The sequence below is a fragment of the Ovis canadensis genome, chromosome 4, assembly GCF_042477335.2.
Source record: "Ovis canadensis isolate MfBH-ARS-UI-01 breed Bighorn chromosome 4, ARS-UI_OviCan_v2, whole genome shotgun sequence".
In the NCBI taxonomy this organism is placed as follows: domain Eukaryota; kingdom Metazoa; phylum Chordata; class Mammalia; order Artiodactyla; family Bovidae; genus Ovis; species Ovis canadensis.
The window spans coordinates 55,391,771-55,415,226 of record NC_091248.1 but is presented as its reverse complement, the minus strand read 5'-3'; the positions used below and the strand labels follow the sequence as shown (position 1 = coordinate 55,415,226).

The 23,456-nt window shown below is 36.5% G+C and overlaps 1 protein-coding gene across 1 annotated transcript in view; it reads right to left on the bottom strand.

Annotated features, from left to right (window-relative positions):
* GNAT3 (G protein subunit alpha transducin 3) overlaps positions 1–18,033 on the bottom strand; it is a 54,816-nt gene extending 36,783 nt beyond the window's left edge. Inside the window, exon 1 of the mRNA XM_069587782.1 lies at positions 17,734–18,033. Coding sequence (XP_069443883.1) covers positions 17,734–17,851 — 118 coding nt within the window. The 5' untranslated portion in view covers positions 17,852–18,033. The remainder of the gene's footprint in view (positions 1–17,733) is intronic.
* Between the last annotated feature and the right edge of the window lie 5,423 nt (positions 18,034–23,456).

Below are 23,456 nucleotides of genomic sequence, written 5' to 3'. Positions count from 1 at the left end.
CATTCTCACAATGTTTCTAGGTCTTAGTTCACAATAATCATTCCATTCTTGTAAGATTAGATCAAGCTACACAGCCAAATATAGACAGCAAAATAGCGTGTTTACGCAAGCCAAGGGCATCCTGAAATAATCTATTCCTTCCTAATTGTGATGGTGACTAATATTATTATCTGGGTCAAAGTGTAATGAGGGAAATTTAATAAGCTATTTATTTCTTCGAAGTAGAAAATGTTTCAAATAATTAAATATTTAAGTTTATACTTAATTCATACTTTAATACTCATAAATTGTTTTATTCTTAATAAGTATAAATTAGAGGTTTTATTCCACATTTTTCTTTGCAAATATATTCAAAAATTTTTAAGGGTACATGATGTCAATGAAGTGAAGTGTGAAGTGAAAGTTTTAGTGACACAGACGCGTCCTACTCTTTGAGACCCCGTGAGTCACCAGGACCCCATAACTCACCAGGCTCCTGTCCATGGAATTCTCCAGAAAGAATGCTGGAGTTGGTTGCCATTCCCTTCTCCAGGGGATCTTCCCCACCCAGGGATTGAACCCAGGTCTCCTGTTTTGCAGGTGATTCTTTACTGTCTGAGCCAGCAGAGAAGCCATTACAGATCTATACCAGTAACTAAATTTCACCTAAACACACTCAAATCCTGTTCACTCATTCCATAACTTGTTAAAATAGGCAAAATGAAAACAAACCCTGATTTAGAATCCTGCAGAAGCTTTTTGGAGGTACTCTTAAATACACATAACTGTGCAGAAGGCTGAAACCTTAGAAGCCCACCAGCTGTGCATGCATCTTCTTTCTATACATGAGAATACCGAATCTAGTAGAAATTATGATACTCATCTACAGTCCTAGACCTAACTTAAAACAACGAAATTAAGCTCCTGCTGCTACTGCTGCTGCTAAGTCGCTTCAGTCCTGTCTGACTCTGTGCGACCCCATAGACGGCAGCCCACCAGGCTACCCCGTCCCTGGGATTCTCCAGGCAAGAGCACTGGAGTGGGGTGCCATTTCACTCCCGTACTAATACTATCAGTTCAGTTTAGTTTAGTCACTCAGTTGTGTCTAACTCTTTGCGACCCTGTGGACTGCAGCACACCAGGCCGCCCTGTCCATCAACAACTCCCAGAACTTGCTCAAACTCATGTCCATTGAGTTGGTAATGCCATCTAACCATCTCATCCTCTGTTGTCCCCTTCTCCTGCTTTCAATCTTTCTCAGCATAAGGGTCTTTTCCAATAAGTCAGTTTTTTGCATCAGGTGGCCAGAGTATTGGAGTTTCAGCTTCAGCATCAGTCCTTACAATGAACACCCAGGGATGGTCTCCTTTAGAATGGACTGGTTGGATCTCCTTGCAGTCCAAGGGACTCTCAAGAGTCTTCTCCAACACCACAGTTCAAAAGCATCAATTCCTCAGCACTCAACTTTCTTTATAGTCTAACTCTCACATCCACACATGACTATTGGAAAAACCATAGCTTTGCCTAGATGGACCTTGCTTGGCAAAATAATATCTCTGCTTTTTAATATGTTGTCTAGGTTGGTCATAACTTTCCTTCCAAGGAGCAAGTGTCTTTTAATTTCATGGCTGCAGTCACCATCTGCAGTGATTTTGGAGCCCAAAAAATAAAGTCTGTCATTGCATTGTTTCCCCATCTATTTCCCATGAAGTGATGGGACCAGATGCCATGATCTTAGTTTTCTGAATGTTGAGTTTTAAGCCAGCTTTTTCACTCTCCTCTTTCACTTTCATCAAGAGGCTCTTTAGTTCTTCTTCACTTTCTGCCGTAAGGGTGGTGTTATTTGTACATCTGAGGTTATTGATATTTCTCCTGGCAATCTTGATTCCAGCTTGTGCTTCATCCAGCCCAGCATTTCACAAGATGTACCCTGCATATAAGTTAAATAAGCAGGGTGACAATATACAGCCTAATACTAATCTTATAATGATGCCTTCTTTTAAATTATTAACTGGTAATGTCAATATGATGTCAAGACAAATTTAAAATCACTTTTTAAAAATTAATATGGAAGATATGAACTTTCATAGACATATGGGTATACAGTTTATGGTTGTAATCTTTTGGTAGACTATTAACATAAAAGATTTTTAACTTTGTTTCTTGTTTAGAAGCAATTCTATTTCACTCACTATTCCTCTTTCTCATTGAGCAACAACAAACTTCTCTGTCTCTTCCACGTTACAACCCATCATATAGCCTAGATAGTGGGTAGTGAAATGTAATAAGCAAACTTATGTTTTGGATAAATGTGAGGTTGTACTCATTGCTGAATCTGGGTGTCTTGATGGAAGTTAATCTCTGAGAGTTTCCTCCTTTATAAAATTGACTTACTGATATCTATCTCCTAGGGTTTGGGTAGATTGAAATAGTTGGTACAAAGTCTAACTTACAATGAGTTCTCAACATTCTGTATTATTTGAAGGATTCTCCACTTTTCCAAGAGATGTTTCAATTATAAGATGTTCGACTCCTTTCATCCTTTCTTCTGGAACATGATTTTTAGATTTCTTACCCTCTGAATCACACTCCATGTGAGAGCCAATGTCCTTCTGAAACACTGTCTGACTTAAAATTTTGCCATAGATATAGGTGATTTTATTAAGGGTACTGATATTCTGGTTTAGTAAGATAGGGGTACAAAATAGGTCTGCCTCAATCCTAGTACTTATTTCTAAACAGAACACTTTTTTAAATAGATACTATTATTGGTTTACCTCTTTCCTTCTTTTTCTATTTTTTTTTTTTTGGTAGCTGTATTTTTTTTAACCTATATTGAACTTTTAGCAGTTAATTTTTTTCTACTTTTTTGCATCATCACTTAGCAAACTGATTTTCCCACATACTATATGGGTATACTACATGTGTATAGCTGATTTTGAACTTCAATTAAAGATATCTGCTAAATTCTGTTCATTTGGGCCAAGCATTTCTGCTAGTTTAGATCACTTGGAATACTGACTTTACCTTAAACTGTATCCTTCCAAATGCTGAATTTTACTCAAGTGGGAAATTTTGCCTTATCCACTTTCACTCAAATCCCTAATGAGAACATTGAAGAGGAGAAGGTCAAAGAGAGGAAACCGTCAGTCCATTCATCACCATAAGTCCTTGCTCAATACCTATAGTTAATGATGCTAAATATTCCTCATCAAGTATGACCATTACTACAGGCTTTTGTACATACTCTTTATTTTGTTACGGGAATTGCCTTCTATTTGTAGTGTGATAAAAGTTTTTATCAAGAATGTATAAAAGAAGTTTGTTTAGCATGTATGTGTGTGTTCACGCACATGTGTGCACATCTCCTGCCATAATCATGATGTTCTTTCTCCTCTGACAATGTGAATAATATTAATGTTCCAGTAGTATTTCAACAGGTCATTCTTGTGTTCTCTCTTACCTCTGGCTTTTTTCTTTTAATATACATTTTTACATTGTTGGAGTCTGTTTGGTGATATTTTGGTTTGGTGTTTGGATCTGCATTCATGAAGGAGTTGGCCTGTTTTTGTCAAATTCTATTGTTAAGTTTATCAAATAATCTTTTGAGAAGGATTTCCTTTAAAAGTTTTTATGATTTTAAAGTGATCTGCTCGTGAAGTATCTGAAAGAATCCATTTGCAAAATAATATGGATGAATTTGCAGATATATTCGTCTATTTTCTTTTATCAGAAAAATAATATCCCAAGGTACACTTATTTTTCCCAAACATTTAATTTTAATAATCTTATAAACTATGGAATTTTGAGAAAATAGTACATTAGATACCTATATTTTATTCCTTTACCTTACCAATTATTAGCACTTTGCCCTTTGTATTTTTTCATATATATAAATTCATACACACACATATATACATGTATACATGTATATCTGTCTTATATTTATGCTTTGTTTTGCTGAACCTCTTGAAAGCAATCACACACTTCACTTGTAAATATTTCAGAATGCATCTTCTAAGAATATGTCATTGTCCCAGAAAATCACAACACTATTTTCATGCTTAAGAATATCTATACAAATCCAAAATGTTATATAAAATATACTCCATATTCATATTTATTTGATTGTTCCAAATTGTTTTTCAGGCCTTTTATATTTCTTAGATCCAGGATCCAATCAAGTCTTACACATTTCCTTTGTATATTACGCTATTTAAATTCTTAATTTATACTGTTTCCCATGTTATACTGCTGTTGTTATTTTGTTTTCATAACTGTCATTTTTTAAAGTCTAGGACAGTTTATTATATAATGTCCAATATTCCGTATTTGTGTGGTGATTAAATCCAGTCTGGTGTAAATATCTTGGCATAAATATAAGTAATTTTGTGGGTTTTTTTGTAGTGAATTATGTTAGTAGTCATATGGTGTCAGATATATTTCAATTACTAGTGTTACATCAAGTACCTATTTCTATGATGTAGTAATGATGAGCATTCTGAAACTGTAAAAAGTCATCAGCCAAACACGCATATTTCATTTGTGAGAATGATGTGGCTATGTACTCTTTCCTTCCTAATGAAAATTTATTTAAATACTTCCAGTTTTATGCTTGTTTTAAAATAGTTGATAATATTTAAAACACCATATATATATATGCCTTCTAGGATTTTGAAGTATTTTAACTTCAAAATCCTTTTGGTGGCTCAGATGGTGTCCTTCCGGTGGCTCAGACAGTAAAGCGTCTGCCTACAATGCGGGAACCTGGGGTTCAATCCCTGGGTAGGGAAGATCTCCTGGAGAAGGAAATGGCAACCCATTCCAGTATTCTTGCCTGGAAAATCCCATGGACAGAGGAACCTGGTAGGCTACAGTCCATGAGGTTGCAAAGAGTCGGACACGACTGAGTGACTTCACTTTCTTTCTTTCTTTTCTCATCTTTTTAATGTACTTCTTAGGCTAAAAAGGGGGGGGGGCAATGAAATATATAATTATGTGATATTTCCCACACATTTGCTTTAGATAGAAATGTAGATGATAGAAGGATAGACTGATAGAATTTATCTAAGTGTTCCTTAATTGGGGAACAGTTATACATTTTGTATGAATTCTTCAAACTAAGACCTTGGTTAATTATACAGTTGGCCTTTATATACTGTATATCTGGGAAAAAGAGAACAGGAATTGAATACATCAAAGTAACAGCTCTCACTTGAGTTACCCGTCCTGATTTCTGGACCCATATGTTCATCTGTTTAATAGATATCTCCACTTGGTTGTTCTCCAAACGACACAAATTTGAATGTCTCAAATGATTACTCTTTTTGTTTTGTCCCCAACCTGAACTTTGTTCTGTATTTCACATACTGATGAATAAAATGATCACTATTCCTTATTCTGCCTTTAATCATTCCTCTGACTTAACAGCCACAGGCAGTCAAGTCACCAGGCTTTATTATTTTGTCTCATAAGATCCCTCAAATCTCACTTTCAAACTTGTAATTTCTGCCTTAATTTACAATCTCATCAAGTGTTTGCAGAGTAGTGACAATTTCCTAATTGGCCTATCTACCTCAAGCACCTGCATAAAGTCTTTATCTTATAGCATAGCTTGGATAGTCTTCGACAAAAAAATCCAAGTATTATTATTCTCATTTACATTTCTAAAAATCTATCAAAAGCTTCATTGACTTAAAAAAATGCCTTATTATATGACATACATATTTTTTCCCAGTTCTTTGCAAATGCCAAATGCATATCTATGCTTTGGTCACCATAAGCAACCTACAGAAATGTTTTATGTTCCCAGCTCTGTTATTCTTCCATGCATTATGCATGCATGCTTTTCTGTGCCAGGATATCAGTGAAGGACAAAATCAGACATATCCACTGTTATTATAGAACTTAGAATGTGGATACTAATTTAAAAATGACAGAGAAAAAAATTAAAGCCTTTGTTCTCCTGTGAACTAATGTGTGATCTTAAAAATTGAATTACCTCAGTAAATTTTCATTTTCTTCTCTATTTAATGAAAATACTATTTCATAGCATTTCCTTGTAGATTGAAAACCGTAACAGAGTAGTGGAATAAAAGAGAAACATGAGACCCATTCTATCAGAGATAAGGCTAGAACCAAGCTTTGTAACAAAGATCAATCTTTCGACAATGAATAGAGAATGATTACAAAGAAAGGAATTAAAGAAGATTGAAATACTAGAGTGAATATAATGGAAAAGAATATAATGAAGGGCCTCATTAAAAAGATGAAGTTTGAGGATGAATGGACAGCAAGATAAACTTGGAGAATGATTGCTAGGTGCCCCAAAGTTACTGATAAATAACAATTGTTGACTTAAAGAAAAACGTAAAATGTGAGAGTTTGAGTTAAGTTTTATTTGGGGGAAAAATGAAGACTATAGCCCAGAAGATAACATTTCTAATAGCGTTGAGAAACTGCGCCAAAGAGGTAGGGGGAGAGTCATTATATATGTAATTTTGGAGAAGGGGGAGTACAGGCAATCGAGCACACATGTTTTGTAAAAAGTTTCTTCTAGTGTCACGAAGGTTACACCTAGTCATAAGGAGTAGATGTTTTTTTTTTTTCTTTTTTTTATTTTATTTTATTTTATTTATTTTATTTTTTTTTAATTTTAAAATCTTTAATTCTTACATGCGTTCTCAAACATGACCCCCCCTCCCACCTCCCTCCCCACAACATCTCTCTGGGTCATCCCCATGCACCAGCCCCAAGCATGCTGCACCCTACGTCAGACATGGACTGGCGATTCAATTCTTACATGATAGTATACATGTTAGAATTCCCATTCTCCCAAATCATCCCACCCTCTCCCTCTCCCTCTGAGACCAAAAGTCCGTTATACACATCTGTGTCTTTTTTCCTGTCTTGCATACAGGGTCGTCATTGCCATCTTCCTAAATTCCATATATATGTGTTAGTATACTGTATTGGTGTTTTTCTTTCTGACTTACTTCACTCTGTATAATTGGCTCCAGTTTCATCCATCTCATCAGAACTGATAAATCCACACACATATGGACACCTTATCTTTGACAAAGGAGGCAAGAATATACAATGGAGTAAAGACAATCTCTTTAACAAGTGGTGCTGGGAAAACTGGTCAACCACTTGTAAAAGAATGAAACTAGATCACTTTCTAACACCGTACACAAAAATAAACTCAAAATGGATTAAAGATCTAAATGTAAGATCAGAAACTATAAAACTCCTAGAGGAGAATATAGGCAAAACACTCTCAGAAATAAATCACAGCAGGATCCTCTATGATCCACCTCCCAGAATTCTGGAAATAAAAGCAAAAATAAACAAATGGGATCTAATTAAAATTAAAAGCTTCTGCACAACAAAGGAAACTATAAGCAAGGTGAAAAGACAGCCTTCCGAATGGGAGAAAATAATAGCAAATGAAGCAACTGACAAACAACTCATCTCAAAAATATACAAGCAACTTATGCAGCTCAACTCCAGAAAAATAAACGACCCAATCAAAAAATGGGCCAAAGAACTAAATAGACATTTCTCCAAAGAAGACATACGGATGGCTAACAAACACATGAAAAGATGCTCAACATCACTCATTATTAGAGAAATGCAAATCAAAACCACAATGAGGTACCACTTCACACCAGTCAGAATGGCTGCGATCCAAAAATCTGCAAGGAGTAGATGTTAGTGCTGTGAGTGCTTTTCTAGATATAAGGAAATACAAGAATTGAGCTTATAAAATTGGCTCCCAAAACCATCTATCTGAAGACCTGTTCTGCCAGTTTTTCCTAAAGGACAGAGTGCCTCGTTTCTGTTTTCTACCCTGAACTTCTTTAAGGGGGTGTTGAAGATCAGCAGCTGTAGCAGTACATGATTTAATCCTTGCAGAGGTAGATGGCAAGTAACCATGGCAACTGCTAATTTTTAGTTGACACAATTACGGATCCAGAAATTGGGCAAAAGAAAGGATGTTAGAGTCATTCTTCTAGAAGTGATAGCTACGTCCTGATATGAGGTCCCTGATACAGTACAGACTGAAAAACACAAAGGCTCAAGGACAAATTTTGGTGAGTGAAACTACTTATAAATGGAGGAAAAAGAAGCAAGCTTGAATGAAGTGAGGAGGAGAGGGATATAAAAAATTAGAAAGTATTGCAGTGTAACAGGAGTTAAGAAAAATTCAGTTATTGAGGTCTCAGCTTTGTGAATTGCAGATTAACAGGGATCTGTGAGAGATCATTTTTGGTAAAGAGGAGAATGAATATACAAGTTAGATCTCAATTAACTGAAGAGAATGGAAGCAGTGTAGCCATAGAAGAAGTGACCATAGACTAGTTTGAGAAGTATTTTAGTATAAACACATTTTAAAAGATAACCATATAAGGTGAATCAAATGAGCTTTATTTATGGAATCAAAGAAAAATCTCTAGGTGACTGGGAAGAAATATCATTATCTGCCAAGAGGAAGGAGCTAGCAGAGAAGTTTGAAAGTGACAAACGGGATAATTCATTAAGCAAAATTCTTAAAATATAGAAGGGGATACAGTTTATAGCACAAAGGCTGAAGTTAGCCTTAAATGAGAATGGAATACCACAAATTCCTTAAAACTAGTTAAAATGGAAGAGAATGAAGGAAAGCTTAGTGAAGAGATGCTTTGGAGAAAGCTTTGGAGATGATGTTTGATGACTGTCTTACGAGCAGTGGTCATCTAGGGTGAGGTGGAAGGAGAGACGATTGTAGTTGAAAGTGATGTTGGAAATGTACAAATAGCTGCCTTTTGGAATATTTTAGTAATAAACTACAAATAAGTAAAATAATTATTAGCCTGGCTAAGGTTAAAAACTCCCATTTGAATGCAGAGTTCCAAAGAATTGCAAGGAAAGATAAGCCAGCCTTCCTCAGTGGTCCGTGCAAAGAAATACAGGAAAACAATAGAATGAGAAACACTAGAGATTTCTTCAAGAAAATGAGAAACAACAAGGGAACATTTCATATGAATATGGGCACAATAAAGGACAGAAATGATATGGACCAAACAGAAGCAGAAGGTATTAAAAAGAGGTGGCAAGAACACAGTGTGGTGTGATCACTCACCTAGAGCCAGACATCCGAGGTCAAGCGGGCTTTAGGAAGCAGCACTATGAACAAAGCTAGTGGAGGTGATGGAATTCCAGTTGAGCTCTTTCAGGTTGTAAAAGATGATCCTGTTACTCAATATGCCAGCTAATTTGGAAAACTCAGCAGTGCCCACAGGACTGGAAGAGGTCAGTTTTCATTCCAATCCCAAAGAAAGGTAATGCCAAAAAATGCTCAAGGTAACGAACAATTGCACTCATCTCACAGGCTAGCAAAGAAGGCTCAAAATTCTCTAAGCCAGGCTTCAACAGTTTGTGAACCATGAAATTCCAGATGTTTAAGCTGGATTTAGAAAAGGCAGAGGAACCAGAGATCAAATTGCCAACATCCATTGGATCATTGAAAAAGAAATTGAGTTCTAGAAAATCATCTACTTCTGCTCTATTGACTATGCCAAAGCCTTTGACTGTGTGTATCACAACTGTGGAAAATACTTCAAGAGATGAAAATACCAGAGCACCTGACCTGCCTCCTGAGACTCTGTAGGCAGGTCAAGAAGCAACAGTCAGAACTGAACCTGGAACAACAGACTGGTTCCAAATCGGGAAAGGAGTATATCAAGGCTGTATATTGTCACCCTGCTTATTTAACTTATATGCAGAGTACATCATGCAAACTGCCAGGCAGGATGAAGCACAAGCTGGAATCAAGATTTCTGGAAGAAATATCAATAACATCAGATATGCAGATGACAATACCCTTATGGCAGAAAATGAAGAACTAAAGAGCCTCTTGATGAAAGTGAAAGAGGAGAGTGAAAAAGTTGGCTTAAAGTTCAACATGCAAAAAAATAAGATCATGGTGTCTGGTCCCATCACTTCATGGCAAATAGATGGGGAAACAGTGGAAACAGTGACAGACTTTATTTTGGGGGGCTCCAAAGTCACTGCAGATGGTGAGTTCAGCCATGAAGTTAAAAGACACTTGCTCCTTGGAAGAAAAGTTAAGACCAACCTAGACAGCATATTAAAAAGCAGAGACATTACTTTGCCAACAACGGTCCATCTAGTCAAAGCTATGGTTTTTCCAGTAATCATGTATGGGTAAAAAATTTGGACTATAAAGAAAACTGAGCCCTGAAGAATTTATGCTTTTGAACTGTGGTGTTAGAGAGTCACTTGGACTGCAAGGAGATCCATCCAGTCCATCCTAAAGGAAATCAGTCCTGAATATTCATTGGAAGGACTGATGCTGAAGCTGAAACTCCAATACTTTGGCCAGCTGATGAGAAACCTGACTCATTTGAAAAGACCCTGATGCTGGCAAAGATTGAAAGCAGGAGGAGAAGAGGGCAACAGAGGATGAGGTGGTTGGATGGCATCACCAACTCAATAGACATAAGTTTGAGTAAACTCCAGGAGTTGTTGATGGACAGGGAGGCCTGGTGTGCTGCAGTCCATGGGGTCACAAAGAGTCAGACACGACTAAGTGACTGAACTGAACTGAAAGTTAAAAACAGGAAATTGTCAACCAGGAAACTGAGAATGATACATCATTTTATTCTACAGTACCTGGGAACGGAGGAAATTAGGTGTTTACCTGGGACCAGGATCAGCACTAAAGGCTGAAAAGATACTAAATAATGTTACTTTGGAAGAAATCAGTTGGGAGTAGTGTTATTAGAACAATAATAAGTGGGAACTTTGAGGAGTTATCCAGGTTTGAGGTTGTGAATGTCAATTAAGACAGAGGATTAGGTTAAAGAATATTTTAGACTTTTAGAAGGGACACAGGTGAAATGGTCAACTTTGAAAGGAAGCAATATGAAATCAAAGATAGAATTCAGTAGGTGTGAACAAGTATGAAATGGTAAAGAATCATATGCTGGTCAGGAAGTGAAATTTCTAGATATCTTAAAAACAATTTTAAGTAGCAAATTATATTTGAATATATAATATTGAGGCAGGAATTAAACCTTTGAGTTCTAATTTATTGACCATCTGGTGATGTCCATGTGTAGAGTCTTCTCTTTTGTTGTTGGAAGAGTGTGTTTTCTATGACCAGTGTGTTCTTTTGGCAAAACTCTGTAAACCTTTGCCTGCTTCATTTTGAATTCCAAGGCCAAATTAGCCTGTTACTCCAGGTATCTCTTGACTTTCTACTTTTGCATTCCAGTCCTCTATAAAGACAAGAACATATCTTTGGGGTGTTGTTCTAGAAAGTCTTGTGGGTCTTCATAAAACCGTACAACTTCAGCTTCTTCAGCATTACTGGTTGGGGCAAAGACTTGGATTACTGTGATATTGAATGGTTTGCCTTGGAAACTAACAGAGATCATTCTGTTGTTTTTGAGATTGCATCCAAGTACTGAACTTTGGACTTTTTGTTGACTATGAGGGCTACTCCATTTCTCCTAAGGGCTTCTTGCCCACAGTAGTAGATATCATGGTCATCTGTGTTAAATTCACCCATTCCAGTCCATTTTAGTTCACTGATACCTAAAATGCCGATGTTCACTCTTGCTGTCTCCTGTTTGACCACTTCCAATTTACCTTGATTCATGAGCCTAACAGTCCAGGTTCCTATGCAACGTGGCTCTTTACACCATCAGACTTTATTTCTATCAGCAGTCACATCCACAACTGGGTGGTGTTTTTGCTTTGGCTCCATCTCTTCATTCTTTCTGGAGTTATCTCTCCGCTGTTCTCTAGTAGCATATTGGGCACCTACTAACCTGGGGAGTTCATCTTTCAGTGTCATATAATTTTGCCTTTTTATACTGTTCATGGGGTTTTGTTGTTGTTGTTGTTCATGGGGTTTTTAAGGCAAGAATCCTGAAGTGGTTTGAAATTTCCTTCTTCAGTGTAATACGTTTTGTTAGAACTCTCCACCATGACCCATCCGTCTTGGGTGGTACTACATGGAATGGCTCATAGATTATATTCTTTGCAGCCAAAGATGGAGAAGCTCTATACAGTCAGCAAACACAAGACCAGGAGCTGACTGTGGCTCAGATCATGAACTCCTTATTGCCAAATTCAGACTTAACTTGAAGAAAGAAAGGGAAAACCACTAGACCATTCAGGTGTGACCTAAATCAAATCCCTTATGATTATACTGAGGAAATGACAAATATATTCAAAAGATTAGATCTGATAGGCACAGTGCATAAAGAACTACTGACAAAGGTTAGTGACATTGTACAGGAGGCAGTGATCAAGACCATTCCCAAGAAAAAGAAATGCAAAAAGGCAAAATGGTTGTCTGAGGAGCCCTTTCAAATAGCTGTGAAAAGAAGAGAAGCTAAAGGCAAAGGAGAAAAGGAAAGATATACCCATTTGAATGCAGAGTTCCAAAGAATAGCAAGGAGAGATAAGAAAGCCTTCCTCAGTGATCAGTGCAAAGAAATAGAGGAAAACAATAGAATGGGAAAGATAAGAGATCTCCTCAAGAAAATCTCTATACCAAGGGAACATTTTATGCAAAGATGGGCACAATAAAGAACAGAAATCGTGTGGATCTAACAGAAGCAGAAGATATTAAAAAGCGTTGGCAAGAACACACAGAAGAACTATACAAAAAAGATCTTCATGACCCAGATGACCATGAAGGTGTGATCACTCACCTAGAGCCTGACATCCCAGAATGCGAAATCAAGTGAGCCTTAAGAAGCATCACTATGAGGAAAGCTAGTTGAGGTGATGGAATTCCAGTTGAAATATTTCAAATCCTAAAAGATGATGCTGTGAAAGTGCCGCACTCAGTATGCCAGCAAATTGGGAAAACTCAGCAGTGGCCACAGGACTGGGAAAGGTCAGTTTTCATTCCAATCCCAAAGAAAGGCAATGTCAAAGAATGTTCAAACTACTGCACAATTGCACTCTCCTCACACACTTAGCAAAGCAAGGCTCAAAATTCCCCATACCAGGCTTCTATAGTATGTGAACTGTGAAATATTCCAAATGTTCAAGCTGGATGTAGAAAAGGTAGAGGAACCAGAGATCAAGTTGCCAACATCATCAAAAAAGCAAGAGAGTTCCAGAAAAACATCTACTTTTGCTCTATTGTCTATGTCAAAGTCTTTGACTGAGTGGATCACATCAAACTGTGGACAATTCTGTCCACAGAGCATCTGACCTGCCTCCTGAGAAATCTGTATGCAGGTCAGAAAGCAACAGTAAGAACTGGACATGGAACAACAGACTGGATCCAAATAGGAAAATGAGTACATCAAGGCTGTATATTGTCACCCTGCTTAATTAACTTATGTGCAGAGTATGTCATGCAAAATGCCAGGCTGGATGAAGCACAAGCTGGAATAAGATTTCCGGGAAAAATATCAATAACATCAGATATGCAAGATGACACCACCTTTATGGCAGAAAGCAAAGAACTAAAGAACCTCTTAATGAAAGTGAAAGAAGAGAGTGAAAAATCTGGCTTAGAATTCAACATTCAAAAAAATAAGATCATGGCATCTGGTCCCATCACTTCATGGCAAATAGAGGGGGAAACAATGGACATAGTGATAGACTTTCTTTTCTTGAGCTCCAAAATCACCGCAGATGGTGAGTGCAGCCATGGAATTAAAAGACGCTTGCTCCTTGGAAGAAAAGCTATGACCAACCTAGATAGCATACTAAAAAGCAGAGATATTACTTTGCAAACAAAGGTCTGTCTAGTCAAGGCTGTGGTTTTTCCAGTAGTCATGTATGGATGTGAGAGTTGACTGTAAAAATATCTGAGTGCTGAAGAATTGATTTTTTGAACTGTGGTGTTGGAGAAGACTCTTAGAGTCCCTTGGATTGCCAGGAGATCCAACCAGTCCATCCTAAAGGAACTCAGTCCTGAATATTCATTGGAAGGACTGATGCTGAAGCTGAAACTCCAATACTTTGGCCACCTGATGTGAAGAAATGACTTACTGGAAAAGACCCTGATGCTGGGAAAGATTGAATGCAGGAGGAGAAGGGGACAACAGAGGATGAGATGGTTGGATGGCATCTCTGACTTGGTGGACATGAGTTTGAATAAGCTCCACAATTCAGTAATGGTCAGGGAAGCCTGGTGTGCAGTAGTCCATGGGGTCGCAAACAGTCAGACATGACTAAGCGACTGAACTGACTTTAGTTTATTAGGAGCAGAGTCTAATACACAAAATCAATATTTTTATATCTTGATGAGTTTTACCTTCAGTTTCAGCTTGAATCCCACTTCCTTAGAGGCGAATTCTACACTGATACATTTGTAGGAAAGTTAAATAAGGAGATGGATTCTGAATTTGAGTATAAATCTTAACTGGAAGTATATTTTATGTAAAATTTATCACAGAGACTTTATACCATCAAATGTTTCACTACCCTCTTTCCTTTTTAATTAATGGAAGGATAAATAAATTGTGTTAACTCATGTTGCTTATCTGAATATTTTTAAAAGTACAGTATTGCTCCTAAATCAATAATTAAGGTTTGAATATAGCAAATGAATGTAAAAACGCTCTGTGATATAACATGAGATGTTCTGTTACATTACAGTTAATGAGAGTTATTCTCAGCAAGACAGGGTATTTAATCTCATTAACAAATACCATAAGTTGGCTAAATATGGAATGCCTTAATGAATGGTTTACATTTTTCATGTGAGGGACTTATGAGTCTGTTAATGTGTCTTGATTATTAGATATATTAATCTAAAACAAACAAATAAATGCAAAATGTTTGTCTAAGTGCTTTTTGCCCATTAGAGAAAAGGGACACTGTAGAGAGCTATTTGATGCTGCCAGATGCCATTAGTTATAAAAAATATAACTGTAAATATTTGACTTTTCCTCTGAAGGTTTCAGATTGCTATGGTGCAAATAGTTGCTTTGGAGACAATTTGACTCTCCAAGTAGACTGTTTCTTTCCACTTTACTAAAAAACAATTTTAAACATTTGTATAAATAGTAAAAATATTTGTACACCCCAATGATTGATATCTTTATAAAAATAAAATATTGTAAAATATTTTTAAACAAAATAATATAACAAAGAATGATTTTAATTAAAAAAATTTGGAAACATTACTCAGGAATCGCTTCTGCATGTCGTTCACAAGATTCGTATCACTGATTATCTGAAATAAGTTTTTTTTTCTAATTATGCTTTGCAAGTTTTAATTGTAACATAATTATTCCAGGGGACCTGTAAAAGTGATCACATCCACAGACAAGCATTGACTCTTCTGGTGTAATAGAAACATAAAATAGAGCTTCTATACTTGATGAATTTATACTCCAGCCAGTGACTGAGGAACACCTCCAGGTTTCTGCGTCCTTTCCCACGCATATATAGAAATGCTTTTTAAAATAAAAAGACTTATTTAAACAGAATACAAGAACTTTGATATAGTATGAGTCTTATGTCCTCTTTCCTCTTGATATACATAAAAGGATATACATATGTATATGTACATTGTATTACTTGATAATTATGTAAAATTAATGTATATATACATATACATTAAAAATGATACTGTGATGTTTACAAGATAGCACATAGAAAAATCAAGAATAAATGGTTTTAGAATTAAGGAGTAGAGCGCCAGTACTGTCATTGTTTCAATGATGGGAGAAATTAGATTTCATTAGTGAGGGGATTTGAGGGTGGGAAGGTTTACTTTGGTTCTACTGAATGCTTTTATATATTAATGAGGCCAAATTGAATATAAAGATAATAGGTTAGATAATTTGCTTTCAGTTCAAAACATGAGAATTGAAGCAGAGTTATTACAAGATTTTATTGTCTTGAACTTTGACAACTTAATCATTAGATATAGAACCCATATGACTTTCTTGGTGGCTCAGCTGGTAAAGAATCTGCCTGCAGTACAGGAGACCCGGGTTCAATCCCTGTTTCAGCAAGATTCCACTCCAGTATTATTGCCTAGAAAATCCGATGGACAGGGGAACTTGGTGGGCTACAGTCCATGGGGTCACAAGAGTCGGACATGACTTAGTAACTTAATTACCACATAGAACTTTAGAGTCCAGAAGGGAAAACTTAGTCAAGGGTTTGAACTATCACTGAATAGGGAAAGCTACAGAGAATTTGATTCATCTGTGTAAATAAGATGTGATAGAGAAGTTCAGTGACATATTGTTGGAACCAAATGAATCCAGATGTATGGGTAACACTGGAGATGAATTTATGCAATTGTGATTGTCTTAGGATATTAAAAGATGTAATAATATCACTAAAGTACTTTATATATCTTCTATAACGTTACCCTTTCCTCTTTATGTAGCCCATCACTTTAATTTAAAAATAATTCGTATATTGAAAATATCTCTTCTTTTGAAATTTTATTCAAACATAGGGGTTCTCTGTGTATTGTGTTACTAGTCCTGTGCCATGGTTCTCAGTACAACAGGGACATAGAACATACTTGCTGGAATGTTTGGTGTTCCCTCTCATCTTTTATTTGTTTTCTCTATGTCCACTTATTACTTTCACTCTTGACAAAGTCTCAGATACTCCGGAGCGTTAGGGAAGTTGCATTTGGTGGTTTCATAAGAGCTGACCCCTACATCTTTCTAACTTACCAGCCTCTCTTGGTAGTTACTTGTAAGTGCTGTGGGTGTGAAGCCCCAGGAATTGGGCATAAAGAGAGAAAACATTTCCTTTCCTTGGAAGAGCAAATAGTGGGAATCTTATAGTTGGTTTCTGAGATACTCTTGCCACTGGGAGCAAATCAGACATGGTAAAAGAACACATAGATACAAATAAGAATATTTTGTTGTGTGAAAGATTCACAATTCTGAAATAAAATGGAGTGCTTTTGTGTATAATGAAGAGCAGGAGGAACATATAACTATGATTAAATTGAAGTTCTTGTTTTATATTCTTTCATAGGTCTTTATTTTATTTCAAAATCATTTATTTTCTAGGGACTGTGACATGTTTAGAAAATGCATGATATATAAATTATATTCATTCTTTCAGTTCATTGAACATTTATTAAATTCATAGCTGTGGTTAAATAGTGTACTGAATTTTGAGGGAATAAAAAATAGAAGAGACATAATTCCTGACCTAAATAAATATTTAAATATCCTAAAAGGATTTAAATGGAGTATTTTTCAATTATACAGATAGTATTCAGAAACCTGAATAATATTGTTAGTATCTTTAAAGTACTTTATCATTACTCTCTAAATAACTTGACTAATTGGTTTTAACAGTATAAGTAATTAAATAACATATTAGTGCTGATACCAAACAAAATATTTCCAAACAAAATGACATAAGTCTTTGTAAGATGTAATTAAATGATTTCTTCCATATTAAAAAGTTGATATTCAGAAAATAACTAGAATATAATAAAATAATAAATGTCCATGAGTTTTTTTAATAATAAAAGATTACTGACATAGAGAAATTGAGTCATCTAATAAATAGTTGTCTCTCTGCTTAATAAAAGACATGCAATAAAATCCTAAGCAAAAAAGTAAATATTTACAGAGTACACATAAAATCAATTTCGAAACACATTTTCGTAATAAATCTCCCATATGGTAATACCCTTGAAATTAAAGTTTGAGAAAAGTAAATACATCACTGTTGGAAAAATAGCAGGGTTTTAAAGGCAAAAGGAAAAAAGGATATTACCTAATAACAGCAACTTTACAGTTCTTGCATCTCGCTCAGCATCTTCCTGAAGCTTTTTCTCCAATTCTTTTGATCTTTTGGCTGACTCCTTGCTCTCTGAACTAATTCCAATTCCCATCTTGTAGTGGTAGATGCTTGTCAGTTTATTTGCTCAAACTTTTTGGAATGTAGAGTGCAGCTAGTGCTCTGGTTTAGACATAGGATGTAAGAGCAATGCTCTGCTGAAGTACCCAACAGCCCATTCCCTCATTTTCTAAGACTCTGCTTTGACTAAGGAGATGCTATCACCTGACAAAGGGTAAAACCACACAGTTCTATGGCAGCGAAAGAGAAAATTCATTATACTTTCAAATTAAGTGGTTACTTCTGGCCCTCCTTCAAACCTGCTCATCTTCCTTAAAGAACAGTATACAATAATGTAGAAAGTTATGAAAATCTGTACACTAAAGATCTGAAATGGACAATTCAAATAGTGTTTATCACTAATAGGCAATCTTTATTGCAAGATTTAAAGTTATAATTACTAACGAACAAATGTGTCTTATCTTTAGGTATACGAGTCTTCAGATTCTTCATAATCATTATGATATCACTATCAGAATATTCATATGAATCACCCAGATTTATAGTTTTGCTATGCTTGGATTATAACTCAAAATGATTGAGACACTCAGTATCTGTCAGCTAACTAGAAAACCTTTTCATTAAAAAAAAAACACATAGTTCTTAGATCTATACACATTGCTGTGTTGCCAAACATAGAATTTAACACAGTGCTCTTAAATTATTTATTTTTGTCTCATAGGATCAATTTCTATAAATTGAGCTTCTACTGCTTGTGAGAAAGTCAATCCATCACCATTAATTGAGGGTCTGCTTGGTATAGACACTGGAATGTGTTTGATTCAGGCAGTGCATTAACTGGGGCCATTAAGGAACAGCTGTTGTGCTGGAAGGACTTTTATTGATTTGGTACTGAGGGAATAAAAAGCAATATTCTTTGTAACAGTAGGTGATTTGGTTTTTCCTGAAAGGTAAGAACAGTAAATATACCTAAATATGTTCCATGCCTTTCGACTACCCCAACAGACATCATGTCGTCCTTGACAATCTGCAAGTCTGGAGACAGATTCTGTTATACAATTTTTTTGCTTGTTTGTTTATATGAAGCATAAAGCACTTAGATAGTCAAGTGATGTTTTCCTCTTAAGCAGAGTTGGCTACCTGTGGCAGCAGGCAAATCTCTCAGTGCACATTTTGGGATTTGTGGACATGCCTAACAGAGAAATATTAGAATACAGTCAGTCGATCAGCATGTTAGTGCTGTTCTTGTGGGATCGTGGACAAACTCTGAACAGGTGTATTTTTGCATATTCATAGAACAAGGAAATAGGCTGCCAAATTTAATACATAGTCCTGCTTTGTTTACTTTTCACATAAAATATTAGACTGTCAATACATAAGCATAGTCAAAACTTTCTGGATTTCATCTGCCCAAGCCGTGTTATGATAGTATAAAGATGTGGAAAGGTAGGTATGCAAAGCATGTGATGTTGCTTTTAAAATGCAAAAGGCTTGCCCCAAAGGAACAAGATTTGCACCGGCTGGTTTATTTATACTTGCTCATGGACACCGAGTCCATCCACACTAACAGCAATGCAAAAGAACACAAACATTAAAATCTTTTCCTTTTTGTTTTTACGTCAAAATTGACTATAAAGTACCTTGAATATAGAAGACTCTTGTGTATTCCATAGCAATTATGAATAGATAAGGTACTTTCTATACCTGCATTCAAGTAGATATACTCCCTATTTTTTTGCTGGGGACATACTGTGGCTTTGTAAGGGTATGCAATTTACTAAGACTTCTACGTGGGCTTCTGATGAAAACCGACCAACTCTTCCAGGAGTATAATTGTATATTTTCTGTACTGTATACAATTACAAAATTCTACTTTGCTGTGTGACTCAGAATGTTTTATCTTCAAATTTATGAGATTGTTATGTGATTTTTTTTTCATTAGCTGCTAAAATAATCTTGACATTAAATTCAAGGTGTATCTATATTTAGGGGAGGGAAGCTGGGGAGAGCCAGAGAGAAGAGAAAGGCTTCTCATTCCTCTCCCTTGGGTGCCTGGAACTCAGCTTCACTAATGAGCTGTGGTTGTTAATATAGCTATTAATCCATGTTGCTTTACTTATCACTCACTATGCTTTTCTGGACCTAAGAAAATTATGGAAATAAAATAGTAAATTCTGTTAGAGTGAATACAGTATGTTATTAGCTTAGGTATTCTCCATTGTATTTGGCATAGTGCTAACTATTGGAAATATTCAAAAATTATTTTTTGTTAGTACATTGATAGAGACCTGGGACCTTTTGTGTGTGTGCTCTGTTGAGGTGATAACACAGTTGAATATTTCCAAGGTTCAGGGTCATGATGGGTCTGTCTCAACACCCTTGAAATTTTAAAGTGACTCAAAAAATCAACAAAAAGACCAATTTTAGTCTGTGTATGTGCACTATGTCGCGTCAGCCATGTCCGACTCTGTGCAACCCCTATGGACCCCAGCCTGTCAGGCTCCTCTGTCTGTGGGATTCTCCAGGCAAGAACATTGGAGTGGGTCGCCATGCCCTCCTCCAGGGGATCATCCCAACCCCAGGATCGAACCCACGTCTCTTATGTCTACCTGCATTGGCAGGTGGGTCCTTTACCACTAGTGCCACCTGTGAAGCCCAATTTTAGTCTGAAATAGTGTTCATATCTATGATTACAACTGTTAGCCCAATAAGTACATCTTTTTTTTTTTAATCAGCCTTAAAAATAACACCAGCATACTCCCTTTCTATTATTAAACCTTGCTCTGTAGTGAGGGAAAATTGATAAAAATGACAACAGGAAAAGGTAACTAAATTAGATGTTTTTGTTTAAGGAGCTATGTGGCTATACATTTTGTTCCTTCTTTAAAATAAGAAACATAAAGCTGTCCAGTTCAGTTCAGTTCAGTCGCTCAGTCGTGTCTGACTCTTTGCAACCCCATGAACCACAGCATGCCAGCATCAGGGTCTTTTCAAATGAGTCAGCTCTTCGCATCAGGTGGCCAAAGTATCCTATCATATTAGAGTTTTATATAGTGACCAACTAAAAAAGGTAGATTGCTGTACATATACATACACACACAGAGATATACATACATTGTGTGCACAACCCACACACACAGAGAAAGAAAGAGACATTGTATTGGAGAATCATGGTCTTTTCAAATAATCATTGCAAAATAACTTCTAAGAACATTGTTGCCTTTTTTAAAAAATCACAGTATCAACCTGATCAGGAATATCTTCTGTGGGAACAGGTTGTGCAATAAAGAAAACTGAGGAGGTAAAATACAGAGAATGAGTCCTCAGCTTTAAAAGTCACTGACACAGCTGTGTATAACGGACTTTTGGACTCAGAGGGAGAGGGAGAGGGTGGGATGATTTGGGAGAATGGCATTCTATCATGTATACTATCATGTAAGAATTGAATCGCCAGTCTATGTCTGACGCAGGATACAGCATGCTTGGGGCTGGTGCATGGGGATGACCCACAGAGATGTTATGGGGAGGGAGGTGGGAGGGGGGTTCATGTTTGGGAACACATGTAAGAATTAAAGATTTTAAAATTAAGAAAATAAAAAACTAAAAAAAAATAAAAAATAAAAAAAATAAAAGTCACTGACAAACCACAAGTTTGAGTGATGTGATTTTTCTTCTTGCTGTTTTTGGTCAGGTTCTCTGTTGAATCTTCAGACTGGCATATTAGTCTTTAAAACATTTGAATAATTGCTGTTTTACATTTATGTTTTAACACCTAGCTTGAGATATCCTGAGATTGTTTCCCATTTGCTTTTAATATTGAGAGTCCAACCTACATTTCTGGAGAGGTCTCTTTTGCTAGTATTACTGAGTCTTATACAGTGGGGTCTTGACAGGTGGTGCTAGAGGTAAAGAACTTTCCTGCCAATGCAGGGGACATAAAAGATGGGTGTTCAGTCCCTGGGTTGGGACGATCCCCTGGAAGGGGAAATGGCAGTCCACTCCAGTATTCTTGCCTGGAGAATCCCATGGACAGAGGAGCCTGGTGGGCTACAGTGCATGGGGTCATAAAGAGTCGGATACGACTGAAGCAGCTTAGCTTGCAGCACACTGGATATCCGCTGACACTGTGACCTGTGGCTGACTTCCATAAGTGACTTCAGTGGCTCAGCCCCTTCTGGAAATTGTCAAAACAGGCTGCCATCTGTATTATTCTTTAATTTGTTTCCATATCTTATAGGAGGTGTTGACTTTAGGCTTTGGATCCCTAAGTGTTTTGAGTCTTAGCTCCCTTAGCAATGACCTTTCTCTGTATATTCCCATGAAATTTGAGATAAACTATCCCTTCTTTACTAATGGTACTCAAATATGTACTTCTGGGAGCCCTGTGCATGGTATTGCCTTTTGAGAGTTCATGTCTTTGGGGACTCCTTGAGAGCAGTCTTTCCATCTTGAGGGAGTAGGGCAAAAGTTGCTGTTTCAAGTTAGCACATTCAGATGGTGCAATAAGTTTACAGTACCAGCATTAAGCAGCTCTTATGTCTTTAGAGGTAATGCAAATATGTATTTTTATTCATTGAAGTTAATTTCTATCTTTATTTTTCTAATTTCTTTTATTTTTCTATGGATTAGGATATAATTATAAGCGATGATTATTGGAAACAAAAATATTACAAGCCTAAATGACAAAGGAGATAATTATTTTCTAAGGGGCCTCTTCCTGTCCCAAAGTCTGTCTTTAAAACACAAATGTATCTCAGGATTATTAAAGTACAGATTTTGTTCAAATTTCACAAAATTTTTTGCTAGTATCGCAACTTAGCTTTCACTCAGGCTTTTTTCCCTCACTAGGAATATCTTGCTCTTCCATACCTAACTTTTCCTCATAATTCTCATCCTTTAAGAGCGAACCTCTTCTGTACACTCTCTGTTATGATTCACATCTACTACCTCCTGTTAGATGCTTCATTACTTTTGAAATTCCTAAGAGGAGTCTGCAGCCAATCAGTTTGTACATCCTCTTTAACTAGGTGGGGATATTTTGCAGTGACCATGCCCTCTGGTTCTTCTCTTCTGTTTGCAGGCTCTCAACAGAATACATAGGAAAAAAACCTTGTTTACTGAAAACTCTAGAGAATAGTGAGTGACCAGTAGATACACAGTGTTTGAAGGGTCCTGTTCCATCTTGGACATGCATGATTCTCCTTTTCCCAAATGACTGCAAATGTGAAATATTACCTCTAGGATTGCAGGAATTCATTTATTCAGCAATTGATACATTTAACAATTGTTATGTGTGTACCAGGCATGAGCGATTCAGCAGTAAATCAAATTAGATGCCTTTCTCACAGAGCTTAAATTCTAGTGTCTGAGGCTGCAGAGGGATTCACACAGACAATAAACACACTAGATATTTTGAGTATACAGAATTATAGATGGTGACAAGTGTTAAAAAAAAAAAAAGGACTTTGCTGGTGGTATAGTGGGTAGGGATCCACCTAGCGACACAGAGGACATGCATTCTAGCCCGGCTGCACATGCTGCAAAGCAACTGAGACTGTATGCCACAACTTGTGAGCCTGTGTTTTACAACCCACAAGGAGCCACAACTGCTGAGCCTGTGCTCCCTAGAGCCCATGCTC